Genomic DNA, 27,649 nt, shown 5'->3' on the forward strand with positions numbered 1-27,649 from the left:
GGCCACCAGGAAAGCGGTCTTCCATGAGACGTAGAGAAGGGAGCAAGTCGCTAATGGTTCAAATGGAGTGGACATGAGCCGGGTCAGAATCAGGTTAAGGTCCCAGGTAGGGGCAGGGTGGCGAACCTGGGGGTAGAGATGCTCCAAGCCCTTAAGGAATCTAGTCACCATAGAATGAGAGAATACCGAGTGGCCATCCCTGCCTGGGTGAAAGGTGGAGACAGCTGCCAGGTGAACCCAGAGAGATGATATCGCCAGGCCCTGTTGCTTGAGAGACCAGAGGTAGTCCAAGATTTGAGCAATGGAGACCTCGGTGGGAAGGAAACTCCGTTCCGCACACCAGCAGGTGAAGCGCTTCCATTTGGCCGAATACGTCGCTCTAGTGGAAGGCTTCCTGCTGCCCAGGAGCACCTGCCGCACTGGGGTAGAGCAACGGAGCTCAGACCAGGTCAGCCACTCAGGAGCCACGCCGTGAGGTGGAGCGATTGAAGGTCAGGGTGACGGAGCTTGCCGTGGTTCTGAGTGATCAGGTCCACATGAAGGGGCAGCGGGACAGGGTCGGCTATGGAAAGGTCCAGCAGCATGGAGTACCAGTGCTGCTGAGGCCACGCTGGAGCTATCATGATCAAGCGGGCCCTGTCTCTGCGCACCTTCAATAGGACCTTGTGGACAAGCGGAAACGGTGGAAAGGCATAGGGCAGGTGCGTCGTCCACGGAAGAAGGAAGGCGTCCGCCACCGAACCCGGTGAGAGGCCTTGGAAGGAACAGAACATCTGGCATTTCCTGTTCCCAGGGGATGCGAAGAGGTCCATTCGGGGAAACCCCCACCTCCGGAAGAGCGAAAGAGCAATGTTCGGGCAAAGGAACCATTCATGGGACAGGAAGGACCTGCTGAGACGATCCGCCAACGTGTTCCGAACCCCCAGGAGAAAGGACGCGATGAGGTGAATAGAATGGGCTATACAGAAGTCCCAGAGCCGTAAGGTCTCTTGACACATGGGAGAGGATCTCGTGCTGCCCTGCTTGTTTATATAATACATGGTCATCTTGTTGTCGGTGAACACCGAGACACAACGGCCCTGCAGATGGTGACGGAACGCCTGACAAGCAAGGCGGACCGCTCTCAACTCCCGGATGTTGATGTGGAGGACTAGTTCGCTAGGTGACCACAGGCCTTGGGTTTGCAGGAGCCCGAGGTGAGCCCCCCAGCCCAGGGAGGAGGCATCTGTTGTCAGGGACACCGAGGGTAGGGGTGGATGGAACGGGAGCCCCGCACACCACTGGAGGGAGTCCAAGACGCCCTGTGGAATTGTGACAATCATGTTGATTGGATCTCTGACTGGACGGTATTGGGCATTGAGCCAAGACTGGAGGGGTTTTAGGCGGAGCCTTGCATAGTTCATTACGAACGTGCAGGCCGCCATGTGGCCCAGGAGGGTAAGGCAGGTGCGCACCGAGGTCAGGGGCACTGCTTGCAGTCTCCGTATGATGGCTGCCAAAGTTTGGAACCTCGAGGGAGGCAGAGAGGCTGTGGAGTCCAGGGTGGATCTGATAAACTCTATCCTCTGTGTGGGGATTAGCGTTGATTTCTCTACGTTGATCAGTAGACCTAGGCTTATGAACAGGTTCGTGACAATGCGGATGTGCCTGAGGACTTGCGCCTCGAAAGTCCCCCAGATAAGCCAGTCGTCCAGGTAGGGGAATACGTGTATACGACTGCGGCGAAGGTGGGTGACAACTACAGCCATACACTTGGTGAACACTCTTAGGGCTGTAGAAAGGCCAAACGGGAGGACCGCAAATTGGAAATGTTGCCGGTTGACCACAAACTGGAGGAACCTCCGGTGGGGTGGAAAGATGGCTATATGGAAGTAGGCATCTTGCATGTCGAGGGCGGCGTACCAGTCTCCAGGATCCAGGGATGGGATAATGGTCCCCAGGGATACCATACGGAACTTCAACTTTACTAGGTATCTGTTGAGTTCCCTCAGATCGAGAATAGGTCTGAGACCTCCCTTAGCCTTGGGGATTAGAAAATATCAGGAATTAAACCCCTTGCCCCGCTCGAACTCGGGAACCTCCTCTATGGCTCCTTTGGCGAGGAGCGCTCACACCTCCTGTAGGAGGAGTTGCTCATGAGAGGGGTCCCTGAAGAGGGACGAGGGAGGTGGGTGGGAAGGAGGATTTAAAGCAAATTGCAGGTAGTATCCAGATTCCACCGTGTGTAAGACCCAGCGGTCTGATGTTAGCTGGGACCACGCAGGGAGGAAAAAGGAAAGACGGTTGGAAAAAGGAGGGGATGGATTCATCAACGAAACTGGTACAACGCCCTCGGGCGCACCTTCAAAAGGAAGGTTTGGGCCTGGAAGAAGGCTAGGAGGGGTTCTGGTTCTGGCCCCCTTGGTTGCCGGATTGTCTGCGGCGACCATTCCTGCCTTGCCGTCTGGCGAAGTCCTGCCTCTGCCGGGGTTGGGGGAAGGGCCAGCGTTGCTGCTGTGGCCGGAAGGGTCTGCGCTGGGTAACAGGTGTATGCATCCCCATGGAGTGCATAATGACCATATTGTCTTTTAGGCTTTGTAGCCTAGGGTCAGTCTTGTCAGAGAACAGGCCTTGGCCCTCAAATGGGAGGTCTTGGATGGTATACTGGAGTTCCGGGGGGAGGCCGGAGACCTGCAACCATGAGATACGGCGCATAGTAACGCCAGATTCCAGAGTACGCGCAGCTGAGTCCGCGGCATCTAGGGCAGCCTGCAGGGAAGTTCTTGCGACCTTTTTGCCCTCATCAAGGATCGCGGAGAACTCCTGACGTGCATCCTGAGGGAGCAGCTCCTTAAATTTGTCCGCTGCGGCCCAGGTATTCTAATTGTAGCGGTAAGGAGGGCCTGCTGATTAGAGACGCGGAGCTGGAGGGCCCCCGTAGAGTAGACTTTCCGGCCGAGTAAGTCCATGCGTCTCGCCTCCTTGGACTTTGGGGCAGGGGCCTGCTGACCATGTCGCTCCCTCTCGTTCACAAATTGGACGACAAGGGAACAAGGGGAAGAGTGGACATACAAGTATTCATACCCCTTTGAGGGGACCATATATTTACGTTCCATCCCTCGCGCAGCGGGGAGAACAGAAGCCGGAGACTGCCAGATGGTAGTGGTGTTGGCTTGGATGGTTTTAATAAACAGAAAGGCCACCCGAGTGGGGGCATCTGCTGACAATATGTCCACCACTGGATCTTGTCTCTCCGAGACCTCCTCGGCCTGCAAGTTCATGTTCTGTGCAACACGCCTGAGGAGGTCCTGTTGCACCCTAAGGTCAAGTGGAGGCGGCTGGTAGATGATGTCCCAGCCACAGCCTTGTCCGGAGACAATGACGAGGAGAGACCCGGGAGGAGTGGGTGTGCGGAGGGCTCTGCCTGAAGGACGGCATCCAACTCCGCAGGGGGTTCAGGGTCTTGAGGTGGGGACAACCTTTCCTCCGCGGTAGGAGGAGGAGGACGGGAAATCGTGGCCTCAGGAACCCTGTGCTCCGAGACATTGGAATGTGAGGGACCCGGCTGAAGGCGTTGGGCTTGATGGTACGCCCAAGGTGTCCAGAACCCCCACTGCTGCGGTTCATGCTCTTGAGGCTGGGGTTCGTGGAATAATGTGGTAGGGACATCTGTGTCTGGGGCATATAGGCTATCCGCCTGGGAGGACACAGACGGCTGGCGAGATGGCCGGGGGGGGCCGAACGAGGTTGGTACGTGCCCCTTGCACCCGTTGGTGGAGACCTTCTCGGTGCCGGAGACCAGTACCGGGAGTCATAACGGTGCCGAGATCGCGACCGGGACCTGCCACCAGCTCGGTGCTGGGAGGTCGACCGGGATCGGGATCACGAGCGGCTTCGGGAGTCTCGGTGCCAGTAATGATGACTAGAACCGGAACGGTACCGAGAGTACCGGGAGGTGCATCTGCGCGGCGAGTACGACCGGTACCGCCGTGGTGAGCGGTGCCGGGACTGCGAGCGGCGCCTCGATCGAGATCTTCCACGGGACCTGGAGCGGTGCCGGGACCTAGGTGGAGATCGGTGCCGGCCTGTCGACTCCAGGGACGGAGGTCTCATGGCTGCCGGTTTGCCTCTAGATTGAAGAACCCGCACCAGCGGTGCTGGGGGTTGAGGCAGAGCAGACTCGGTCATCACGATCAGGTCCCTGGCTGACGAGAATGTCTCGGGCATAGAGGGGACCATCAGCTCTTCCACGGGTCTCACCGGGGAGCTCACCAAGACTGGACTCGACGGACCTCTTGGACCCGGAGTCGACGGTATTACTGGCGTCGGGGCCGCGGCAGGAGTTGGTGCCGGGCAGTCCGCATGAGTCTGCTTCGCAGGAGTAGAGGCCACTGATGTTCTTCTGTCGGGACCCGGTGCTGGGGAAGGCCAGTGCCGAGGTTTCTTCGCAGTGCCGGCGCGGTCCGGTGCCGGCGCGGTGTCAGCACTCGGTGCCGAGGAAGGAGGATTAAGAGCTGCCTCCATAAGGAGAGTCTTCAACCAATGGTCTCTCTCCTTCTTGGTCCGCGGCTTGAAGCCCTTACAAATGCGGCACTTCTCAGATATGTGCGATTCCCCAAGGCACTTTAGGCAGGCGTCGTGGGGATCGCTCGTGGGCATCAGCTTTTTGCAGGCCGAGCACGGCTTGAATCCCGGCGACCCGAGCATGAGCCCGGGCACTGGGTGCGGGGAAGGGCTAGAGCCCGAACCCGCTAAACTATGTACAATAACTAATTGACACTATGAACTAAATACTCTATACACTAATGATAACTATATACAACAAGTAACAAGGAGAAGCTAGGTACGTGGAGGACACCTATGCTGCGCTCCACAGTTCCAGCGACCGACACGGTGGTAAGAAGGAACTGAGGAGCGGGTGGGCCAGCAGGGGTATATATCAGGCGCCATAGCGGCGCCACTCCAGGGGGCAACCTGCCGACCCACCGGAGTTGCTAGGGTAAAAATCTTCCGACGAACGTGCACACGCGGCGCGCACACCTAACTGGAATGGACATGACCAAGCACTCGAAGAAGAACTGGATGTGCCACTTGCACTTCCCATGGGTCAGAGCAACTTGCAACTGGCAAGAGGAGACGGGACAAGGGCCCAGGCCCAAAGACGTCAGGACACCCGGACAGGGCTTAAAAAGGGACTGTGCTGGCCCAAACCGGCCTATACGGCCACCCTAGCCGTGCGCACTGGGGTGAGGGGGCAGAAGCACGGAGAGGAGGCAGGGGCGGCGAGGAGTACGTAGGTGAGGCAGGCGGCGTCGGCGGCTCCCCCAGGCGGCAGCGCTCAGGCGTTCGGCAGGGGCAGCCCGGCGGGGCCCTAGCGGCTGGCGGCGGGGTCCTCGCGCGGCTGGCTGTGGGGCCGAGCGGGCCGGGCCGGGCGGAGCGGCGGCGGCCCGGCGCGAAGATGGCGGACGTGCTGAGCGTGCTGCGGCAGTACAACACGCAGAAGAAGGAGATCGTGGTGAAGGGGGACGAGGTGATCTTCGGCGAGTTCTCCTGGCCCAAGAACGTCAAGACCAACTATGTCATCTGGGGGTGAGTCGCGCGGCCGCTGCTGCCCCCCGCATGCGGGCAGGGGGTGGAAGCTGCCCTGAAGTTGCTACCGCTGAGCGGGAGGCGGGGCGGGGAAGCTCGTGCGCGGGGGGCCCGGGACCCCGGCTCCTCGGGGGTCCTGTCTCCATTGTGGGCTTTGCCATGTGCCCGGAGCCCGGTTCCCCTCCCCGGGACCGGCCGTTGTTTGCTTGTTTTTTTGTTTTGTTTGTTGCTTGCTCCCGGGTGGCCCCGGCTGGACGTGGCCCCTTGTTTCCTGGTGCAGTGTCCAGGGTTGAGCGAGTCCCGGCTGGCAGAGCGCGGGTGGGGGGCCAGCGGGAGCCGAGCCGGTGGGGGTGAGCTGTACGCGGTGTGTGTCCCTGTGCCCTGGGGGATGTCGCTCCTCTGTCACCCTGGGAGCCTTGATCTCAAGTCAAACAGCGAAGTTGTTTTTCTTCCTTTTGGGAGGAACCTGGCTCCCCACAGCTCTGAGATTCAGCCAGTTGGAGAGAGCAGATCCAGCACCTCAAAGGAAAGACGGTTATTTCTTTCCTGCCGTGGGAGCTGGCAAGAGCGTTATGTCCATTTCAGGTGTTGGGGTTTTAGACTTCTGCTCTACAGAGGGCACATTATAGATGAGATTGGTGGTTGGCCTGAGAGTTGTTTTTTTTCTGATTTAGTACCTTATCCTGAAAGGAAGTGACAAGTATCCTAGAAGTTGTTTTACCATTAATCTTCTAGCTAAGTTTTCTGTGTTGTTTGCTCACTTTGTTAATTACCCTTTCATGTGGCTGTGTTTCTAGACTCTTCTCCCCTCGTTGTGTAGGGAGTATAGTTGGGTCCAAGTAGAAAGTCCGGATCTGACCACTTGTGAACTTTGCAGAAGTTTCTATGGAGCCACATAGGCCTATCCTTAGTGGGGCGCCCCCCCCCCTTTACTATAATACTAATATAGTTTGTCTCCCAATTTTTCTGGGAGACGACACATTGTAAACAAGTACATTCACAATGCAAATATCTCCCCAGATAGAAAGAGAGTGTGTTTGTTTTTTAAAGTGAACTTTCAAAATGTTCTTTGTACTGTATACATTTTGTAGCCCAGCAATTGTATTCGCTAAAAGCCAAAGGATTGCTTTTTCCTTCTCTTTCTTATACTCCTTGAAAATGAGTGCCTGGTTTTTAGTTGGACTTTATTAAGTGTCATTAAATTGTAGTAAGGCATTCAATTTCTCCAAAAATAATGCTACAGAGAAAGCTGGAGTTCAAAGGGAAAAATAATTTTTCCAAAGAAGCTCCATAAGCAGGGAAAGGGGAGGCAGCAACAAACTCAAGGATCTTTCAGTTGGTCATCTGAAGTTTGAGGCATTATTAAAGAACTTCTGAATTAGGGTAAGAGCATTAGATTTGTTAACTGGATCCGTCCCAGTGGTCCAGTATTCTATTTATAGTGGTGGCCCTAACTTTCAGAAGTCAAATCACCACCACAATCATAGAACTGGTTGGGACCTTGAGAGATCATCTAGTCCAGTCCCCTGCACTCATGACAAGACTAATTATCTAGAGTAGATCATTCCTGACGGTTGTTCGTCTAACCTGCTCTTAAAATCTCCAATGATGGAGATTCCATAACCTCTGTAGACAATTTATTCCAGTGCTTAACCACTCTGACAGGAAGTTTTTGCTAATGTCCAACCTAAACCTCCCTTGCTGCAGTTTAAGACCATTGCTCCTTGTCCTGTCCGCAGAGATTAAGAAGAACAAGTTTTCCTCCTCCTCCTTGTAACAACCTTTTACCTACTTGAAAACTGTTATCATGTCCCCTCTCAGTCTTCTCTTTTCCAGACTAAACAAACCCAGTTTTTTCAATCTTCCCTCATAGGTCATGTTTTCTAGGCCTTTAATCATTTTTGTTGCTCTTCTCTGGACTCTCTCAAATATGTCCACATCCTTCCTGAAATGTGGCATCCAGAACTGGACACAATACTCCAGTTGAGGCCTAATCAGCACAGAGTAGAGTGGAAGAATTGCTTCTCGTGTCTTGCTTACAACACTCCTAATACAACCCAGAATGATGTCTGCGCTTTTTTTTTTTTGCCACAGCGTTACACTGTTGACTCATATTTGAGCTTGTGGTCCAATGACCTTTCTGCAGTATTCCTTCATTTCCCATTTTGTATGAGTGCAACTGATTGTTCCTTCCTAAGTGGAGTACTTTGCCTTTGTCCTTAAGTAAATAGGATGAAATTCATTCAGACCATTTCTCCAGTTTGTCCAGATCACAATGCAGCTAGCCAGTTGTTCTTTCCTGTTAATTTGGGGTTAGAGTCAGAAACAAATCCCTAACTCTTTCAACTAGTCAGTTTATAATCTGAAGTATAAGCAGCAGAGAGTCCTGTGGCACCTTATAGACTAACAGATGTATTGGAGCATGAGCTTTCGTGGGTGAATACCCACTTCGTCGGATGCTTTTACAGATCCAGACTAACACGGCTACCCTTCTGAATCTGAAATATGTGACTTTATTACCCTTCTTTCAGGGTTTTCCAAAATTTACTTGAGTTGTATATGCACTTTCCTCCCCTTCTCGCCTCGCATAAATTCTGCCAAAATGGATAATTCCTAGTTAAGGGGAGGGGAATGATTTCTTTAGATATCTTTCCAAATAGCTTTTTTTAGTGCTGTTTTCTTGAGCAAGCAGGGAGGCAACTTAGGGGTGTCTCCTGCTCAAAGTCTTCGGGGATAGCAACCAGTAAAATTTAACAAGATTCTGATCAGTTTCATTACTGTTATTTAGAACTATGTGAGGGAGCAGAGAAACTAACATCATAGAAATGTAGGGCTGGAAGGGACCTTGGGAGGTCATCTTGTCCTGTTCCCTGCTCTGAGGCAGGGCCAAGTAAACCTAGACTACCCCTGACAGGTGTTTGTCCAACTTGTTTGTAGAAGCCTTTAGTGATGGGGTTTCTGCAACCTCTGAGAAGCCTCACTCAGTTTTTCAGTATCCTTATAGTTACAAGGTTTATCCTAATATTTAATTTAAATTTCCTTTGCTAAAGATTAGGCCCATTACTACTTGTCCTACCTTCAGTGGACATGGAGAACAAATGATCACTGTCATCTTTGTAACAGACCTGAACATATTTGAAGACTTATCAGGTCCCACCTCAGTCTTTTTTTCTCTAGATTAAACATATACAGTTTTTTTTAACCTTCCTTTCCTCATGGATCAGGATTTCTAAATCTTGTATCATTTCTGTAGCTCTTCTCTCGACTCTCTCTAATTTGTCCACATCTTAAAGTGTGTCAGCCAGAACTGGACAAAGTATTCTGGCTGAGGCCTCACCAGCGCTGACCAGAGAAGTACAATTACCTTCCTTTTCTTACATACAATACTCCTGTTAATATAGCCCATAGTGATATTAGCCTTTTTCACAACAGCATCACATTTTTGATTCATGTTCAATTTGTGATCCGCTTTAAACCTTTTCAGAAGTACAACTGCCTAACCAGTTGTTCCCCATTTTGTAATTGTACGTTTATTTTTTTTCCTACTAAATGTAGTACGTTGCACTTGTCTTTATTGAATTTCATCTTGTTGAATTCAGACCCCTTCTCCAATTTCTCAAGGTAGTTTTGAATTCTAATCCTGCAATCCTCTCAGGCTAGTGTCATCCACAGATTTTAAAAGCATACTCTCTCCCCATTATCCAAGTTATTTATCAAATTATTGAATAGCATCAGACCCAGGACTGATGTTTGCTGAACCCCACTACATGCAGCCTGTCCAGTTTCACACCAACCTCTTGATAATTACTCATTGAGTATGATCAATCAATTTCACACCCACCTTATAGTAATTTCAAATGTAATACATTACAATAGTTGGCTTATGACAGGCCTGCACAACATGCAGCCCGCGGAGCCTCACTGTGCGGCCCGCAGGGGGATTCTAAATCCCCCGCACACAGCGCTCAGCGGGCAGCCCAGAGCCCTTTGAATCCTGGGAATGGGGAGCCCAGAGCTCTTTAAATCCCAGCCGTGGCCGGGAGTCAAAGGGCTCTGGGGCTGCCCGCAGAGATTTCCCAGCCGCGGCTGGGATTTAAAGGGCTCAGGGCTCCCCGCGGCTGTGGGCAGCCCAGAGCCCTTTGAATCCTGGCCTGCAGCCGCTGATTGCCCCCTCCTCAGACCCCTGCCCCAACTGCCCCCCAGGACCCTCACCCCCTATCTAACGCCACTGGTCCTTGTCCCCTAATACCCCTCTCCCGGGACATCTGCCCCTAACTGCCCTCCAGGACTCCACTCCCTATCTAAATGCTGCTGCTCCTTGTCCCCCGATTGCCCCCTCCCGAGACCCCTGCCCCTAACTGCCACTTGGGATCCCAGCTCCTATCTAAGCCTCCCTTCTCCTTGTCCCCAACTGCCTCCTCCTGAGACCCCTCGAACTTTCCCCCAGGACCCCACTCCCTACCTGTCCCCTGATAAAACCCTGGGACTCCCATGCCTATCCAACTGCTGCCTGTCCCCTGACTGCTCCCTGAACCTTCTACCCCTTCTGCAACCCCCAGCCCCCTTACCGTGCCACTCAGACCTGCGTGTCTGGCTCCATGCTGCTCCAGACACATTGCTGCCATTCTCTCCCGCGGAGCCCACAGGCCCCGCCACCCAGCACCTGCCTTCCAGATTTGAACACTTCAAAATTCAGGAGTGCTCAAGCTCAGTTTGGGCAGCTGTTACTTGATTTCTCCTACATCAAATATACTGATTCACTGTAACTTGCTGTAGAAAAAGTAGGATAAAATTGAGCAAGAGATGCTTATTAGGACTGGAATTGCTATTTTCAACAGCCATTGCCTTTTTGTTTGTTTAAAAGGAAGACTGTGATATTGCATTGGCTAATTCCCCATAGAAGGAAAGAGTGGAACAAAAAAATAATAGACACCTCAACTTTTCCTCATTTATGGAGGACAGTCTTACAATATGCATCCAGATATCCTCCAATCACACAATCTGAAAATTGTTCCACTTTACTGCAGCTCTGTAACCATATGGGAACCAATCCTGTCTGTGTTTTGTGCACATCCAAAATTCCTGCTGAATGGCCTGCCCTGGGAGCGTTACCAGTGACCCAGGGCTGGGGCGGCAGGAAGTGTGTGTGTAGGGGCACTGGTGGGGGGGAGCCCAAGGCTGGGGCAGCAGGGGGGTGGGCGGAGGGCACTGGTGGGGAGGAAAGGGGGAAGCCCAGCTCTGGGGCGGCAGGGGGTGTGGGTCGGTGAGGGGAGAGCCCAGGACTGGGGCAGCACGGAGGTTCAGGGGGGAGCCCAGGGCTGGGACGGAGGATAGCCAAATTTTTTTTGCTTGGGGCAGCAAAAAATGTAGAGCCAGCCCTGCCGGGTTTTCCCAGCCGTCGGAGCCCTGGGCCCTTTAATTTGACCCTGAGGGCTCCCAGCCACCTCTTCAGCTGGGAGCCCTCAGTTACTTTATTTTAAATCATCACCTCCCCACCCCCAACTTTCCTTTTTGGCCCACAGCTGTTTTGGTGGGGCAGTGCTGGGGAAAGAGGGTTTGTTTCCACAGGGCTGGGCCATGGGGCGGGGTGTTTCTGTGGGGCCAGGAGGTTTCGGTCCTCAGCTGTTTTCTTTGGATTAATGTGGCCCTCACCGCTTTATGAGTTGTACAGGCCTGGTTTATGCGTACGTGGGACTGTGTCAAAAGCCTTATTAAAATCAAGACACATCACATCTATGCTGGTAAACTACATTGTCAGTGTAAGTGCTGCTGCTTAGGAAAGCTTCAGGCAGTGTCTGAGGGTACGTCCAGACTACCCGCAGTATCGGCGGGTTAAAATCGATTGCTCGGGGATCGATATATCGCGTCTAATCTAGACGCGATATATCGATTCCCTAGCGCACTTATATCGATTCCGGAACTCCATCAACCCCAACGAAGTTTCAGAATCGACACGGAGAGCCGCGGACATCAATCCCGCGCCGTCTGGACGGGTGAGTAATCCGATCTTAGATATTCGACTTCAGCTACATTATTCACTTAGCTGAAGTTGCGTATCTAAGATCGATTCCCCCCCTAGTGTGGATGAGCCCTAAGGCAGGTATGAGCTGTTCACAGGGAAGGAGGATCCAAAACAGATTGAGGCAAGTAATAGTAAAGTTCTATTCCTCACTGTAGTTGTGGGGCTGAGGGAAGAAGAGTTGTGGACGAGATGCTCTGGGTGTGTGGAAGGGAGAACCAAGAGTCTTTGGTTGTCTGAAAGAATGTCTTTTGGGAGCCAGAAGGAATAGGAGGGGAGGCTGATCCAAAAGAAGGTTCTTTGAGCGGGGTCCAAGGATAGCCCGATGAGGAGAATCTCACTTTCTTCTTAGCAGTGTGAGGATTGGATGCTACTTCTGGACCTCCTTGGTGGGTGTTCTTCCCCTATTTTTTATATCATCAGCCTTGGTGGAAGGAGTCCAGTAAAATTTTCACATCTTCATTTAGACTAATTATTTATATAACTGTCCGATTCTTGTAGGTGAGTGAGATCCACTTGGCTTAGAACATTAGTAACAGGATTCAGATCTTTTTACATCTAGATCACTGGAGAGAATCCAGTCCCTGTTCATAGTTCTTAATGCCTGGCTCTGCAGAGGGTGTGTGGTTTCAGTCCAATATGTAGTAGGTGTTTGTCCTCACTTAATTGTAACTGATAACCCTCCTTTCACTCTGGACAGAGGGGTCAAAAACTGCATAGTCATGGAGACAAAGCTATTCTGAGTGCCTTAAAATTAGTCCCTCTGGAATTAAGTTTAAGTACATTATCAAGATAATATGGGGAAGTTTCCATTGCTATTGTATATTTTCTGTGGATAAATAGAGCTTTCCAGTAATTCAGCACTTTTCCAAAGGATTACATTTACTCTAAAATCCTTTCTCTAGCTAGCTTCTAAAGCCAGTTGTGTTTGTTTTGTTTTTTTTCCTCAATGGACACAGGACACTTTTAAAATTGCCTTTACCATTCGTTCACTGCTAAGTAGATTACATTCACATGGTTAGTAAACATAGTATTTGTGTGTGTGTGTAAAGTTGTTTGTTGGCCTCTGATCTGCTAGTTGTTTGTTACTCCTGAAAGGCAACTACAGAGCCAAGGGGCAGACAAGTAGATCCAGAGAAATACTTTTATGTAGTCTACTTAGCCAGCAGAAGGGGCAATCTCTATAGAGTTGAGGTTAGTGAATAGTGAACAGCTAGTTCACTGTTGCTGTAATTTGTGTTATAGTGTACACGTTGCTTTTACACGTGCATGTTTCTGAAGATAGATTATTCTCTTCAGGTAATGGGCTGTCCATGTTACTGCTTTCTTTTGTGCATGGGGATGTATTCTACATTAAGCATGCCAGTAAAAATCAATATCTTTCACATCTTCCAGTGTGAAAGAGAAAGTAGTCTGATGGATTAATGAACTCTTGGCATCTACAGATTGAGGATAAATGAATGGACTGGAAATACAAGTGTCTGGTTAAAAAAACAAAAAAACTTTTGCCCTTGCTTAATGCAGATGCTTTCTTTTACTAATATGGCATGAAATTGTTCATCTGGAATTACATGTAAGTGGAGAGATTCACAAGATGAATGAAAAATACTGTATTTGTGTGGCCTTAAATTCAGTACTTTGTTTCTTTTGAAACACTTGATGGCATTACTAACACAAAAGTAGAAGTTGGATTAGTCCTTGTGCTGCTTTGGGTATTTATGATATCAACTGCAGCAAGCTATCCTCAGTTTAGGTCTTGACATGTAAGCAAGGAGAGGAACTGACTTTCAAAGGAATTAAAATTTAAATATCTTTTTTTAGGCAAAGTCTTGGCATGTATTCAGTTGCATACCCTGTCATGGTTTATTGAGGTGGTGGTAGACTGTTAAACCACCTAGATGCATTGTAAGATCTGGGACCAAATGCCTTCAGTTGCCCAAGAAGTGCACTGTTAATCTACTATAGCATACCCTGGGGTGGCTAATTTCTGTTTATTTAAGAACATGTTTTGGAAAAAAAAATTCTGGGGTTTATATAACATCCTTCTACTGTGAGAAGTTGTGCCTATAAAAAGGATAAGTGATAACAGTATAGAAAATTATACTTTTCTAACCTTTTTTTTCTCTCTAGGTTCCTGTGTTGTTCTGACTTGCCCTTTCAGCAGTAGCTTATGACCCAACAGCCACTTTCAACTCATTTTTAATTTATATATTTTGCTTATTGACCAAGCTGGCATTTGGCTTTTGGGCTACAAAGTAAGTCTGAAGTGGCTAGAAGGACTAAAAACTGCTGCTTGAATGGCAGTTTTGCCCTTCCCACTAAGTGCTGTTCAGACTGGTTTTCCTTCTTCAGCCTCTCACTCTCCTACCTATCTTTCTCCCACCTCCTCCTAGTGTGATTTATCTTAGCGTCTTTGCTCTGTATTAACTTTCCCATCACCCATAATGGGAGTAGGAATTTTTTCATAGGGGTTAACCAATGAAGCACCAGAGCAATGTTGCGAGTTGGTGATGGCTATTAGATCATCGAAATAGCATGATCAGCAAGTCAGAATGTGGCCTTGTAACACCATATCCACAGCCAGTGTAGTAACAGAGATCTAGCAGTTTTTTTCTGCCTTTTTATTGATCAGTTGCAAACTCAGACTAAAATGCCTATTATGCCTGATCACATAGAGATAAGCAATAGTTCAAAGAAAATCTAGAATGATTTTTTTTAAGTGTTAATACTACTGCACAAGTCAGGTATTTGTAGTGGATGACATCACTTCTGGGGGATGTTGAATGGAGGAAGAGCCTTCATTACTACCAGGATTCAAGAAATTTTCTAGACATCTAATAGCCAATGGTAAAAAAAAAAGATGAAAATAAGTGGGAGGGGCCCATCAGTAAGCTGCTGGGGCAGTGACTTGGGACCGCCCCCTCCCTCTCACCATCATCAGCTTCTGGGGATGACAGGTTGCTGGGATTTCTATCAGGGTACAGATCCTAAAACTTGGCTCTGTGGGCACTAGCTTTAAAACCAGCTCTTGTCTAGTCTGTGTCTGATTGATTTGAAGCTGCACACCTCTCTCTTCTCCTCTTCCCCCACCAATATGATTCTTGATAGCTTGGCTGCTGATCTGTGCTTCCTGATAGTATCATTGAAACTGACTGGTCTGGTTAATTTCACTCTACTGTTAGTAAAGCAATAGTCATAGCACCTGTAGAGGCACAAGTGTCTGGAACATTGGGACCACGTTACTACATTGGTTTATATTTGGTAGGTGCTCTTTAAAGCATAAAGGCTCAATAAGCTAAAATTCTGCCTTATGCCCCATCTTCTCTTGCTAAGCTTGCTGCTTCTGGAGTGGAGTTTTCAAGCCCTAGGTACTACCTTAATGATTGATAGTTGGTCACAAGGCACAGAAAAAGCTATTTAGGTTTTTTAGCTATGCTGGAAAAGTCATTTGCTTGTGCAAAGAGACGTTACTTTGAAGATCAGGCTGAACTCCTAATGTGCTTTTAGCAGCTGTGTTGCTGAAAAATGGCACTGTCTGATGCCAGCAATCTGGGAGTCCAATATAAATTTGTAAGTTTATTTCCATCTAACTGGTTTATCTTCTGAATAGCTTTCTGTCATGTAAGGATTCCTTACATTTTACTTGTATCCAGACTCTCTTGTGCCTCAAATATTTAGGATACACTCTGTTTGTGAAGTCTCTGAGCTCTTCACTAACATAGACTAACAGATGTCTGTTAGTCTATAAGGTGCCACAGGATTCTTTGCTGCTTCTACAGATCCAGACTAACATGGCTACCCCTCTGATAATAGATTTTACAGTGAAGATTTTACAGGTCTATCTCCAGAGCAAGTCATCTGGAGAACACTTTAAATTATTTCCTAATGTATGTTGAAAATTTCCTCAGCCTCTCTCCCCCATCCCCAAGGGTCTGAGTAAGTTATTGCAGCTCTTTTGAAAATTAGGGGAATAACCCTGAAGTAGTGATTTGTCTTCTAAAACTTTTTAAAAGAAAAACAAATATTAATCTTATATAGATGTCAAGAATTGTAACTATACTTTTATACCTTTTATTAGTTGGCCTCTTTTCTTGCATCTAATTACTCCACCCGCTTTAGGAGTTTTGAATCTATTCCATGTAGAGGCTGTAAGTATATGGGTAATGATTGATAAAATATCTGTTGTACTCTCTGACAAATTTGATTAGTGGCTTTTCAATTTTTTTTTAAATAGCTGTATACCAAAGATTAATGAGGAGTATATATGTGAGGAAATATGGTTGTAAATAAAATCTGTTCCTTGATGTTACAGGACAGGGAAAGAGGGCCAGCCCAGGGAATACTACACTTTGGACTCTATCTTGTTCCTGCTGAATAATGTACACCTTTCACATCCTGTTTACGTCCGGCGTGCTGCAGTAAGTAGAGCACATGGAACTTTGTTCCTTAATAATGTTGGAGGGTGCATACTTGCCAGCTAATAATTTTTGTGATCATGTTAGTATTTTCCGGAAAGTAGGAGAACAGTTACTGTGACGTTAACTAACATACATACAAATACTCAGCTGTTTCTTGATAGTTACTTGGCTAACAACATGGTATGGCATAGTTTTAATCATGAACAACAGTAAAAACATAACTTTAAGCACAGATTTCAGTGACTTGGATTATTTTTTTTCGCTCCTCACCTAACTGGAATTGGTACTTGAAGTAGTTTTTATTTATTTATTTATTTATTTATTTATTTTCATAAAAAGCAGTTGCTGACTGAGATTGGGGTAGCACGAAGGAAAACAATACAGGACTAATAAAGAGCATAGAATATCTTTCAGCATAATCACTAGATTGCTGAAAAAGGCCGTCATATTTTAATACTTCAATGTTGACAGTACAAGTAAATCACTTTGTGACCTGTACCTTCTTTCCTGAATACTTCATAAGCATTAATCCAAGTTAGTAGAATATTTTGTATGCTGTTAGCATCTGTTAGTCTGAAATACTGAAATTGACTAAAATCTTTGACTTGAAGAAAATCTTTGACCTGTGAAGCTCAAAAGCTTGTGTGTCTGAAATCACTGACACCTGTTCTTAATTTTCTTATTGAATGAGTAGATGATTCATTATTCACAGTAATTATAATATCTGACACACTGAGTACTGGACTTAATGTGTAAAAGCAGCAAAGAGTCCTGTGGCACCTTATAGACTAACAGACATATTGGAGCATGAGCTTTCGTGGGTGAATACCCATTCATGTTCCAATATGTCTGTTAGTCTATAAGGTGCCACAGGACACATTGCTGCTTTTACAGATCCAGACTAACATGGCTACCTCTCTGATACTGGACTTCAATGTGGACTTTGACATTATTTTAAAGAAGAGAATTTAAGAGAAAAGATTACAAAATCACATGGAAAGGTATGCATAATACTAAAGGATAGCATGCTAATCAGAAGCCGTGCTGGATATGGCAACTGAGCGCACTGTTCTGAATTCGGGTAGGAAGAGGGAGTTAAATGTGAAATCTATTACTACTTATTTGTAAGCTTGAAAACAGGAAGGTTTTTTTTGCCATTCTTACTCTTGCAGCTAGGAATTATTTGATATATTTGAACATATTTTAAAAACAAATATTCTTTTGTTCTTAAGACAGTGGCAAAACTGAGCAGAAAGACATGACAAGGTGTGATTTATTGGTTCATTAATCTGTGTCTCAGTTGAAGCATAGCATCTCTGCTATGTGTGTTTAGTGATAGTTTAAACCCTGGTATTAAAAACTTATCAAAACAAGGGCTTTTGGTTACATACAGTCTTATCTTTTCAGAAAATTTCTATTTAGTACAGCTAAAGAACCAGAATAGCACTAATGTTTGTACATTAAAAGCTGTTGTCTTTCTTTTGCTCCTTTGAAGATCAGTCTTTTACTTAGTGTCTTTAAGGTTTCATGTTTAACAGCTTAACTGTAACTTGTGGTTGATTTAGTGCAAAAATGTAGGATCAGATGTGTGCTCTTGGGTGGTGTCAGGGTTCCCTCCTCACTCTGAGGTACAGATGTGGGGACCCCCTAAGCTTAGTCCACCAGTTTAGGTTAAAAATTTCCCCAAGGCACAAATTCCTTTTCTTGTCCTTGGACGGTATTGCTGCCACCACAAAGTGACATGAACAAAAATTCAGGGAGGGGCCACTACCTATCCCCCCCTTTCCTGGAGAGGCTTGAGAATAATCTACCAACCAATTGCCTTTAGTGTAAGTACAAACCAGAACCTTTATCTTTAGGACACTAAAATCAATCAGGTTCTTAAAAGAACTTTATAATAAAGGGAAAAAAAAGTAAAAGAATCACACCTGCAGAATGAAGATGGAATGTAACTTTTCAGGGTAATAAAAAGATTTGAAACACAGAGAACTCCCTTCTGGACTTCATTCCTGTTTTGTAACTGTGAAGCAAAACTCCCTCTTAGCATAGGGAAAATTCACAAGCTGAAACAAAAGATAACACTGCTCTACAGCCAAAATGCTTCTGAAATAAATGTAGTCCAGCTTTACTAATTCTGGGTCATTGAGAACGAAAATGATGCTTAAAATTGTTGATTGGCTCTAGTTTTCAAGATATGCTATTGGGTAAGTATATACGACCCTTGACTTGGGAATGGCGGAGGATAAGTGAGTTATAAAGGGAAGGGATCTCAATTTAAACCAGAAATGACTAAAATACATCTTTGACTGGATCTATGAATAAATCTATGACTAGGTTTGGACAGTACTTGCTTTTTAGGCAAAACAATGAATGATGCAATCTGAAGCTGGTGTTGTGTCATACATGATATGAATTGCATCATGTTATTCCTAGAAGTCATGGACGATGCAATCATAACGAAGCTTACATCACTCTGCTGAACAAATTGCCCTATGTCAGCTCTAGAAATCATACAGTGTCATGCTCTCTTATTTGTCAGTGTTTGATTTTGCAAAGGGACACATTTCTGTTTAGCCAGAGTGAGCAGAGATGCCTCGTACTTGTGTGAACAGTGCAGATAACTTCTGCTGTGTTTGTGGTGAAGTGACTTTTGCATCACAAAAGTGCAGTATAACCACTATGGTTAAGAAAGCCTATCACCTTTATTTTGGCTGCAAAATTGGAGATCAGGATAAGAGGTGGGCCCCACACATATGCTGCAACACTTGTGCAACAAATCTTGGCCAGTGGTTGAACAGGAAAAGGAAATCTATGCCTTTTGCAGTGCCAATGATTTGGAGAGAGCCAACAGATCATCCCAGCAATTGTTACTTCTGCATGATGCCTCCAGTTGGGAAAGGTGTGTCAAAGAAGAAAAAGTGGACTGTGCATTATCCAAACATTCCATCAGCTATACGCCCAGCACCCCATGGAGAAGGACTGCCGGTTCCTAATGCACCAGAATCATTCTCACTTGAGTCAGATGAGGAAGAGGAAGAGGATGAAACTTCTGGTCCTGAACCATCAATGTCACAGGACCCACATTTTCTCCCATCCTCCTCCTCTGAACCACACCTCATAATACAAGGTGAACTGAATGACCTTATCAGGGATTTGGAACTACCCAAGAGTAAGGCAGAGCTGTTGGGCTCCAGACTACAGCAGTGGAATCTCCTGGCAGGCTATCAGGGCAAATGGAGCCCATCAATGCTTGCAGACTATTGCTGGACAGTGACAAGAGATGCTCCATTTAGTGAATACAGGAGACAAGCCAAGAAGTGCTGAGTAGACAATGAATAGGACTAAACTATGTACATAATAGTTTTTTGCCTTTTGTTTCATAATAAATTTTATTTATATAACCCTTTTGCTGATTTTTAAAGTGTTACATAAACAGGACAGGTGAAATATTATCAAGTAAAGCAACCATAAACACATGAAAAGACCTGGGTTTACAATTTATGATTAAAACTCTACTATCTACACAATATACATAGACATAAAATGTAAAAACTTAGATATCTTAGAAACAGTAGCCAATCAGTCGTTTTAATTGTCATATTTGAATTCAGCACATCAAAATACATCATAAATATCACATTTTATCTCTGAAGCAGATGACTTATCAAAAATTGTAGACCAGTGTAACCTAACGCATTTCCTTGCCTCCCTTACAGTTTCTGTAATTCTTAGATGGATTATTCCAGGTATATTTTCAGGAGACATTGTCTCTGCTTGGCTTCTGTTGTGGGAGAGGGAACAAACAGAGCCCAAACAAAGCCTCCACCCCAGATTTCAAAGTACTTTTTTCCTTATTGGCCCTTTTGGTCAGGTGCCAATCAGGTTATTTGAGCTTCTTAACCCTATACAGGTAAAGATTCAGTACAGCTGCTCAGGAGGGATTTTATGCTACGTTTATCTGTATGTTTAGGACAAGTGGCTATAACCTTAATGTTTTTTTCAGATAGCATATGTTTGTGACAAGCCAACTAAACTGAAAGAGATACTGTAAAGATTCTAGGCTAAAATTTACTTACCTGCAGTGTGTTTCCATCTAGCAGACTTTACTTGAAGGCAATTTAGTTTATTCTACACTCTGCTTAGATGCATAATCATAAGACTACCTTGACATACTGCATGCAAAAGAACTACACCCAAATCCAAAACTGTAGCTATTTACTTTGATGCTCAGATGGCTAAAATAATAGGTTAGTCAGACATTCTAACCAATTTAGAATGAAATCTGTCTACCAGAGTATTACTTGAGGTATCATAGATAATCCCAGAAATGAGCCAAGGTGTTAAATGATATGCCCAATGTTGCCATTGATTTATTGGAAGTAATTAAGTTGAGAATAGCATGTGCACCTTGAATTTTGAATGCAGCTTAAATGAATTATGCATCCACCGATGTTGAGCAGCTGCCTAATATTTATTTTGTGATATATCTAGAACATTCCTTGCTTGAAAAGTAACTGCAATCTGTTGGCTGCTGATGTGGACAGTACATTGGTGTTACATGTACCATTATGCATTTAAGTGGAGCCAGCTGTATATTTTTAATATGTTATTGAAAGCGTTTGGATAGGCTGGGGATAAAGCTTAATAGCCCTTTCTCTTCTTCCTATTTTAGCTTATGGTTTACTGTGTAACCATGCAGGAACCATGGCAAGTGCTAAGCACTTAGTTCATTTTATGAAATAATTCATTTCCTGGTGAAGCTTGGCTTTATGTGCAAATGCTTAATTTTAAACTCAAATACTCAACAGATTTACTGTAAAAGAAAACTTTGAAAAATAGGATCATTCTTGTGAACAATTTTAAAAGGAAAAAGACATGAAATTTAGTGGTTTTGTTTTATCGTGTTGCCAACAACAGTTTTTTTTCCCAAAAACAGCTTGCATGTTCTTTTATAGTTACTAAGCACTGTGGATAAACTTGTTAGAAAACCTAGTAGATGAAGATTCTTCACGTCTCCATTTCCAAAAGATCTTACACAAATTATATTGTAAATAAATTGTATCTGTGAACAGCAACTTCTGAATAAAGGAAATGGCTTCCCCACAAAGTTTATACATGTCATATTGTTTGGGGTTTTGTTCTGAGGCATCCTGTTTTTGGATGTGGTCTATCTAAAATAAAATCTTCAATTCTTTTCAGACTGAAAACATTCCTGTGGTAAGAAGACCTGACAGAAAAGATCTACTTGCGTACCTAAATGGGGAAACATGTGAGTGAAGTTCTTCCTTTTTAGCACGGCTATACTGCATTTTATTGCTTCACTTTTGCAGTGAGAGGGGGAGATTAAACAAGAGTGGACATATGAACGTGTATATTTGTTGGAGTGTATGAGACCTGTTCAAATGGGCTTACAAGTGTTCTTCCACCTCTTTGTGCTGAATTTCACTTGTCTGTCTCTGTGTGTCATTAGTAGTTGTATGATAAAACAAACTGTGACAGCTGAGCCAACAGCTTCTTCAGATGTTAATGCTTCTGTGTGGTACGGATGTGCATATACTTTTTTCTAGAGTGTGAAAAAGACCTATTCAGTAACACCACACATATCCTATACCAGAATTGAGAGTGAGTCCTACAGTTTGCTAAAATGATATATTACATGCTAACACTTGTTCATTAGCAGCATAGCAATTTGTATGGTCTTCCAGCATTAAAATCTAGGTTACCTATAGTCAGAGAAGAGAGGTGCTTGAATGTTAGCCTGTCTGTAGATGAATACTAATGCATGTTGTGTTTTCAATATTTTTTCTGCAGTTTTTCTTGTAGTACTGTATTTTTTTTTAATTGGAATTTGAGGCTACTCACTTTTTGTGATATGTATGATAAGCATGCTTTTATTTCAATGGGGGCCATTAGTTTAATTTCCTCTTACAAATGTAAGTGAATTTACAGAGAGAGTTGATTCCAGATTACAAAATATTTGTTGCCTTTGCAGTGCTGTTTGCTTCCTGTGCTCACGTCTTTGAATACTTACATACAATTTTGTGTTTGAACCTTAGCAACGTCATCAAGTATAGACAGAAGTGCACCACTTGAAATTGGTCTTCAGCGATCCACTCAAGGTATGATTTAACTGCTAAGCAGTGTTAGTATGAATTTTATGAAAGCCTGCCACGATTCTGCATTTTTAATTATCTTTTTTTCCCCTTTAGTTAAAAGAGCGGCAGATGAAATATTAGCAGAAGCAAAGAAACCAAGAATAGAGGTAATGCAAATGACTAATGTCATCCATCTGAGTTTTTCTTCTGGGACTGACTAGATTTTTTTCCTCTGGTAGTGTAATTTAGATAAACTTCCTTTCCTGTAGGTTCACATACTTCTCCTATTAATGTGAATGGGAGTTGTTTATGTGAATTAAATGGAGACTGTGCACCAATACTTCGTAGGAATTTCAGCTTCTCCTTTGAACGTTGATGTTTGACTTTACTGGCTTTAAATTCTAACACACTTAAGTGGTCTGTAGTATAAGAGGGGAAATCTGCAACTTTATAGATCAGATGTATATTTTGTATCACATGGCTGGAAGTTAACCTAGTTGCTTGAATAAGGGATGAAGGATTGGGACCTAAATCCTATTTACTGGAATTAAAAATACCTAGGCACATTTCATCCTCTTAACATGTAGCTACTCTTACGTCCCCATTCAAGACCAAAGCATTTGACCTTTAATTTACATCTTCCCATCATTATTCTAGGTGTGTTTGTTAATGGATCCTTATCGTACTTGGTTTACTTATTCTCATACTGCAGTGCTCTTGGTAACATGTGAAACTACAGTCCACCGTTGTTACCATTAGTCTGACCTGACATCCTGATAGTTCATTTAATGGTGTACTTACACAAGTGCATCTTCAAAGCAATATATTACAATTATTTATTCAGTTAGGAGGTGGTTAGCATTACTTACAGTCAAGACGATGATTATGTGACAAAATCTGATTTAATGTTTTTTCTCAATTACCTTTTTGTATCATCCTGGTCAGTTGTTTGCTAAGATTCCTCTATGAAATTGACTGTACATATATCCTGTGTATTATAGGCTTCTTTTTAGGTGGTCTGAAACTACCAGTTAAATATTACTAAATGTTCCTACTTTTTTAACTTATTATTTTCCATAGCAAACAATTAAAATATTGTCCTGTAACTGGTCCTATTTTAAACTAAAATCATGACTTATTTTTACCATTTTGCTGTGGAAAAGTAACTTGTTTGACAGTACAGTCATCCTTAAAAGATTTAGGGAGGTGGTGCCATTGCTGATAAAGTGGATTAGATGTGCTCACTGCTAGTGAAGCTACTGCAAATTATTCCACTCTTTCACTAGCCTGGTGCTTAGTAGATGAATGATTCAAGCAGCACTAATATCAGTAATTGAGTATATGACTTACTAACAGTTTCTCTACCAATTTTTGCTTCATTTTCAGATGTAGAAAAACATACAACATAGCTTCACTTTAAGGGCTTGTCTATGCTAATGCCACAGTTTTGCCCATTTTTTTTATGTTGACATCACAGGCATGTTGTGATATAGTTAAAACAAGATTGGACAGACCAAGACCTTTGCAGCACAGTATAGGCACCCAGTTGTCTCTGGACACAGTTCCATCTTGTGTAGACTAAACTCTGGTTTAAGTATATTCTGGAACCATGCTGCAGTCTTGATCTATGCAGCTCTGTTCAGGAGACAACTCTGTAACCAGGTCCTCTGAAAAGTAGTTCTTGCAATATAGATGGATCCTGTCTGTCCTCATTCTTTCCTGTGTCCTAGCTGTTTCGTATGATTTCTCGATTTACCTACCCTGCTGATGAAAATAACAAAATACTTAAAAGCTAATTAATTTAACTCGTGCTGATTAGTGGTCACTGCAAAGAATTCGTTGTGTGCAACTTGATGGATGCAAATAATCTTTTTGAAAAATCAATTAAACCCATTTAAATTAACTAGGGGGTGGGGAGATACCTGTTTCTTAAAGTTAATGTTAAAGAAACTGGTTCTGTTGCTTTCTTAGATAAATATCTTCCACTCAGGGGCCCACATCAGTATGTTAACACTTGTCACAGATGTTTAACTTAAGTTCTTCACCTTCTAATAGGCAGTATACAGTACAACCTCATTAATTCACACTAATGTCTGGGAGCCCCTCTTTCAATTAGCAGTTATGCCTTGCAATTATTTGTAAAATAAACAGGGAGATGCCACATCAGTTTACAGCTGTCGCTCTGTATTTGCATCTCAGAAGGAAATAATCTTTGCAACCACTTCAGCTCTTCAATAGACATTTGATTGGAGCATTATTTGTGCTTGGGTGCAATGGCATGAGAAGCTGTAAGTAGTGTGCAAAGACTCTACTCCTATGGAGCAAAGACATTAGGGGGCAGTGCGATGGAGTACCAGTGATCTACAACTTCATTGCATTATCAGATCAAGTTATGGTTCTGCTTCACTTCAGTGATACTGCAGATTTCTTATCATGGTCTTCAGAATAAATTAGACTTCTTTGTAAATAGTTCTTAAAGAAAACACTGTGCTGTTCTAGCAGCTCAAAGTCTATAAAGCCCGTTTAACCAGGTACCTGGGGATTCTCCCTGTGTAGTGACTCCATATCTGCCTGATGTAGGAGTTTGGCTAGCTACAGTGTGCTCCAGTGATTTATAACTGTCACAACGGTCCCTTCAAGTTACAGAGTGGGATGCAACTTGGATCAGACTTGATGCTGCTTTAAGATTTTTTGGGTGCCAAACTGACTCTGACCAGCCCTAAATTAAAAAAGCTGAAAAGATGGCATAAGTCCACCTTTGCTGCCTCTTCCCACTACATTTCTGCCTTAAGCACAGTTCAACAAGAGAATCTGGCTTTTTTTTTTTAAACTAGTTAATTTAGTTTGTTTTGGGAGTGCCATTTGGAGAAGATCTGCATCAGGATATAAACTAAATTTGACTTTCTCTGTGCTTATACATCACTTAAGTATCTGTGCAAATTTTAAATTTCCTTTGGGAGGGAAAGTGAAGTGATATAATTCCATATTTCAAGAAATATGTGCTCTGGCAGCCAACATAGAAGCCATTCTTTAAATTATTGTCTGTGACTTTCAAGAGGTGACTTGTAGCTTTCTGTAGTTAACTACTCGGTGTTCTTTCTGTTCTTTCAAGAATCAATTTTTAGTAGTCTACCACTCGGCAATTCATCCGTGCAGTATGGCTACAAAACTACACCAGATTGGCAAGGAATTCATCTAGTCATAGAAAGTTAAACATGCTGATTTCTGTGAAGTTTGTTTTAATCTTGTTTTCAGAGAGGGCAGAGAGATTGTACTGAAGCTGCTTTATAAATAAACATTTTTATTGCTACTAGGATGAAGAGTGTGTGCGTCTTGACAAGGAGCGACTGGCAGCTCGATTGGAGGGGCATAAAGAAGGTATTGTGCAGACAGAGCAGATCAGGTAAGAAATCTTATTTCGGTCCTGGGGTAGTAATTGCTAGTTTTAAGGACCGTAAAGCCGACCAGTTACTTCATCTGTTCTCAAGTGTATGTCCCAGCAGCCCCACTGAGGGGTTCCCTGGATTTCTGCAGAAAAACTGTCTGTGGAAAAATGTCAGCCATCAGACTGCGGCAGAGCTTCATGTGATTGGAGATCATTCTCCTGTTTTGGAGGGGTAATTTACAGCAGTGACTGATCAGTCAGCACCCAGAAATGATCAGACTGTTGGATTGTCTCATTGACTAGTGTTTTCCTCTTTCCTTGTTTCAGCCATAGTATTACATAGACAGGCTAATAAAATGGGAAACACCATCGAGGACAGCAGCTACCCTTTATCTCCTGCATTTAAAACAACACCCAAAGTTGTTGAGGAATGTGTGTCCACTTTGCTTCTAGAAAAAGTAAAATCTTGCAAGAAGCGAGCTGAAGCACAGATGAGTCTCCTATTAGGGCTCTAAATTGGATTGCTCTTCCATAAGATGTGTAGATGAAGCTCTGCAGAGAAGGTTACAGAGAAGGAAGACTTTCATTGCCACAAGAAGTCATCAGCATCTTAAGGATTCTAATAGCTCAGCAGTTTCAGTTTCCTTTGTACCTCTACAAAATTCTGTAGGGATACAGATGAACATCCTTCAGAGCCTTAAACTGGATTTCCCCGAACTTGGGCACAGAAGCTGATGGATCCATGGCAAAACCTGGCTGATGTAAAGGCCTTAGGTTTCGTGGGCATAACTGCCCATCATTTCCCTCCGCCCACTTTCTCCTTGCTTAGATCTATCCTTTTATTATTACCTCAGGATCCCTCCAAGTTCTGTCCTTGGCCCATCCTAGCTCCCTAGAGCAGATTGCTAAAGCATGGAGCAAAGACTCTGTTATATTTCTGAACATCTTTGGTTTGGCATTGTGGAATATGTCAGACTCTAATTGGCTAATTGAGTAAGAAAACTCAAGAGACTTGGGGGAAGGGACAGAGCATTTGGATGTCTCCTTATTCTAGCACTTCTCAGCTATGAAAGAATAAAAATGGTGCCAAGCTGTTCTAGAGCAAACAGTCCACTTCAGAGCTAGGCAGAATGTTTCTAGAAGTGGTGAGCTCTTAGTAAGAAAAGCATTCTGAAAAGTTACAAAAAACCCCTTTTGCCCCTCAAATACTTGGAACCAACTATTTGAAAAAGCCTAGAACGCTAATTGGAGCAGTCCCAGTTAGTGGAGCAAAAAGGTATATTATTTCTCTGTCCCTTCAAACTGAAGAATTCAGTAATCGAGAATGCCAGAGTTGTACTCTAAACACATACTATGTCAGTTTATATAGACATGCAAATGGACAGATGAGTGGTCTTATTAAGGCTCTGCACTGGGATTCAGAAGGTCTGGATTCAGTTACCTCTGCCACAGACTTCTTGGGTGACCTTGTGCAAGTCACTTAATCTCTTCTGTGCCTCAGTTCCCCAGCTGTAAAGTGAGGATATCCCTTCCAAATCTGAAGGGGATATGGTGGATGACTTAGTTTGTGAGGAGCTCAGATACTGTGGTGAATGCAACAATGAACAAGACTTCAGCAAATATCTTTTCCTTATCAAGTGAACTTTCTTCAGACTGTACAGACAGTGTGATAGGGAGGCCTCAGTTGTTACTATTCCAGCGTTCATCTTATCCACTAGCTTTGAAAGAACTTTCAGAGCCTAGCGAAGTGATGGTCTAGAATCCACAAATAACACCTAAATCCAGGATGAAACATACCTTTCGTTGATGGAGACTGCCACCTGCATAGGTGCAATTAAAGGCTAACTGCAATAAGAATTCTTAATTACTGTCTAACTTAAAAAAGTTTAGTGACCTACTCTTTGTACTGAGTCAGGTCACTGAGGGTCATGGTGTTCCTGATGTTCGGATGGCTTCTCAGACTGCCTTTGGTGTTCTGTGGAGTACCAGGCAATGCTGCAATGAGGATTGCTGATTATTCATTATTTTTTGCATATCATGTCTTTTTTTTTTAAATTTTTTTAATAGTACAAAAGACACTCATTTAAAATGCAAGTGACATAATATTTAAAGGTATTAAAGTGTGTGCATACCTGTTGAATTAGTTAAGCTACTACAAAAAACA

At 44.3% G+C, this 27,649-nt stretch overlaps 1 protein-coding gene across 3 annotated transcripts in view; it reads left to right on the forward strand.

The window, feature by feature from the left end:
• The first annotated feature begins 5,398 nt into the window (after positions 1–5,398).
• The window catches only part of CDC73 (cell division cycle 73), a 182,637-nt gene continuing 160,386 nt past the window's right edge, over positions 5,399–27,649 (forward strand). For all 3 annotated transcript variants that reach the window (XR_004001500.1, XM_030571549.1, XM_030571550.1), the window contains exons 1-6: positions 5,399–5,568; positions 15,900–16,005; positions 21,205–21,274; positions 22,062–22,124; positions 22,215–22,267; positions 25,415–25,503. Coding sequence is in view for 2 of the 3 variants with exons in the window: in XM_030571549.1 (XP_030427409.1) it covers positions 5,438–5,568; positions 15,900–16,005; positions 21,205–21,274; positions 22,062–22,124; positions 22,215–22,267; positions 25,415–25,503 (512 nt within the window). In the remaining variant the exon portion in view is untranslated. The remainder of the gene's footprint in view (positions 5,569–15,899; positions 16,006–21,204; positions 21,275–22,061; positions 22,125–22,214; positions 22,268–25,414; positions 25,504–27,649) is intronic.

This window comes from Gopherus evgoodei, chromosome 8 (genome assembly GCF_007399415.2).
Source record: "Gopherus evgoodei ecotype Sinaloan lineage chromosome 8, rGopEvg1_v1.p, whole genome shotgun sequence".
Classification (NCBI taxonomy): Eukaryota; Metazoa; Chordata; order Testudines; family Testudinidae; genus Gopherus; species Gopherus evgoodei.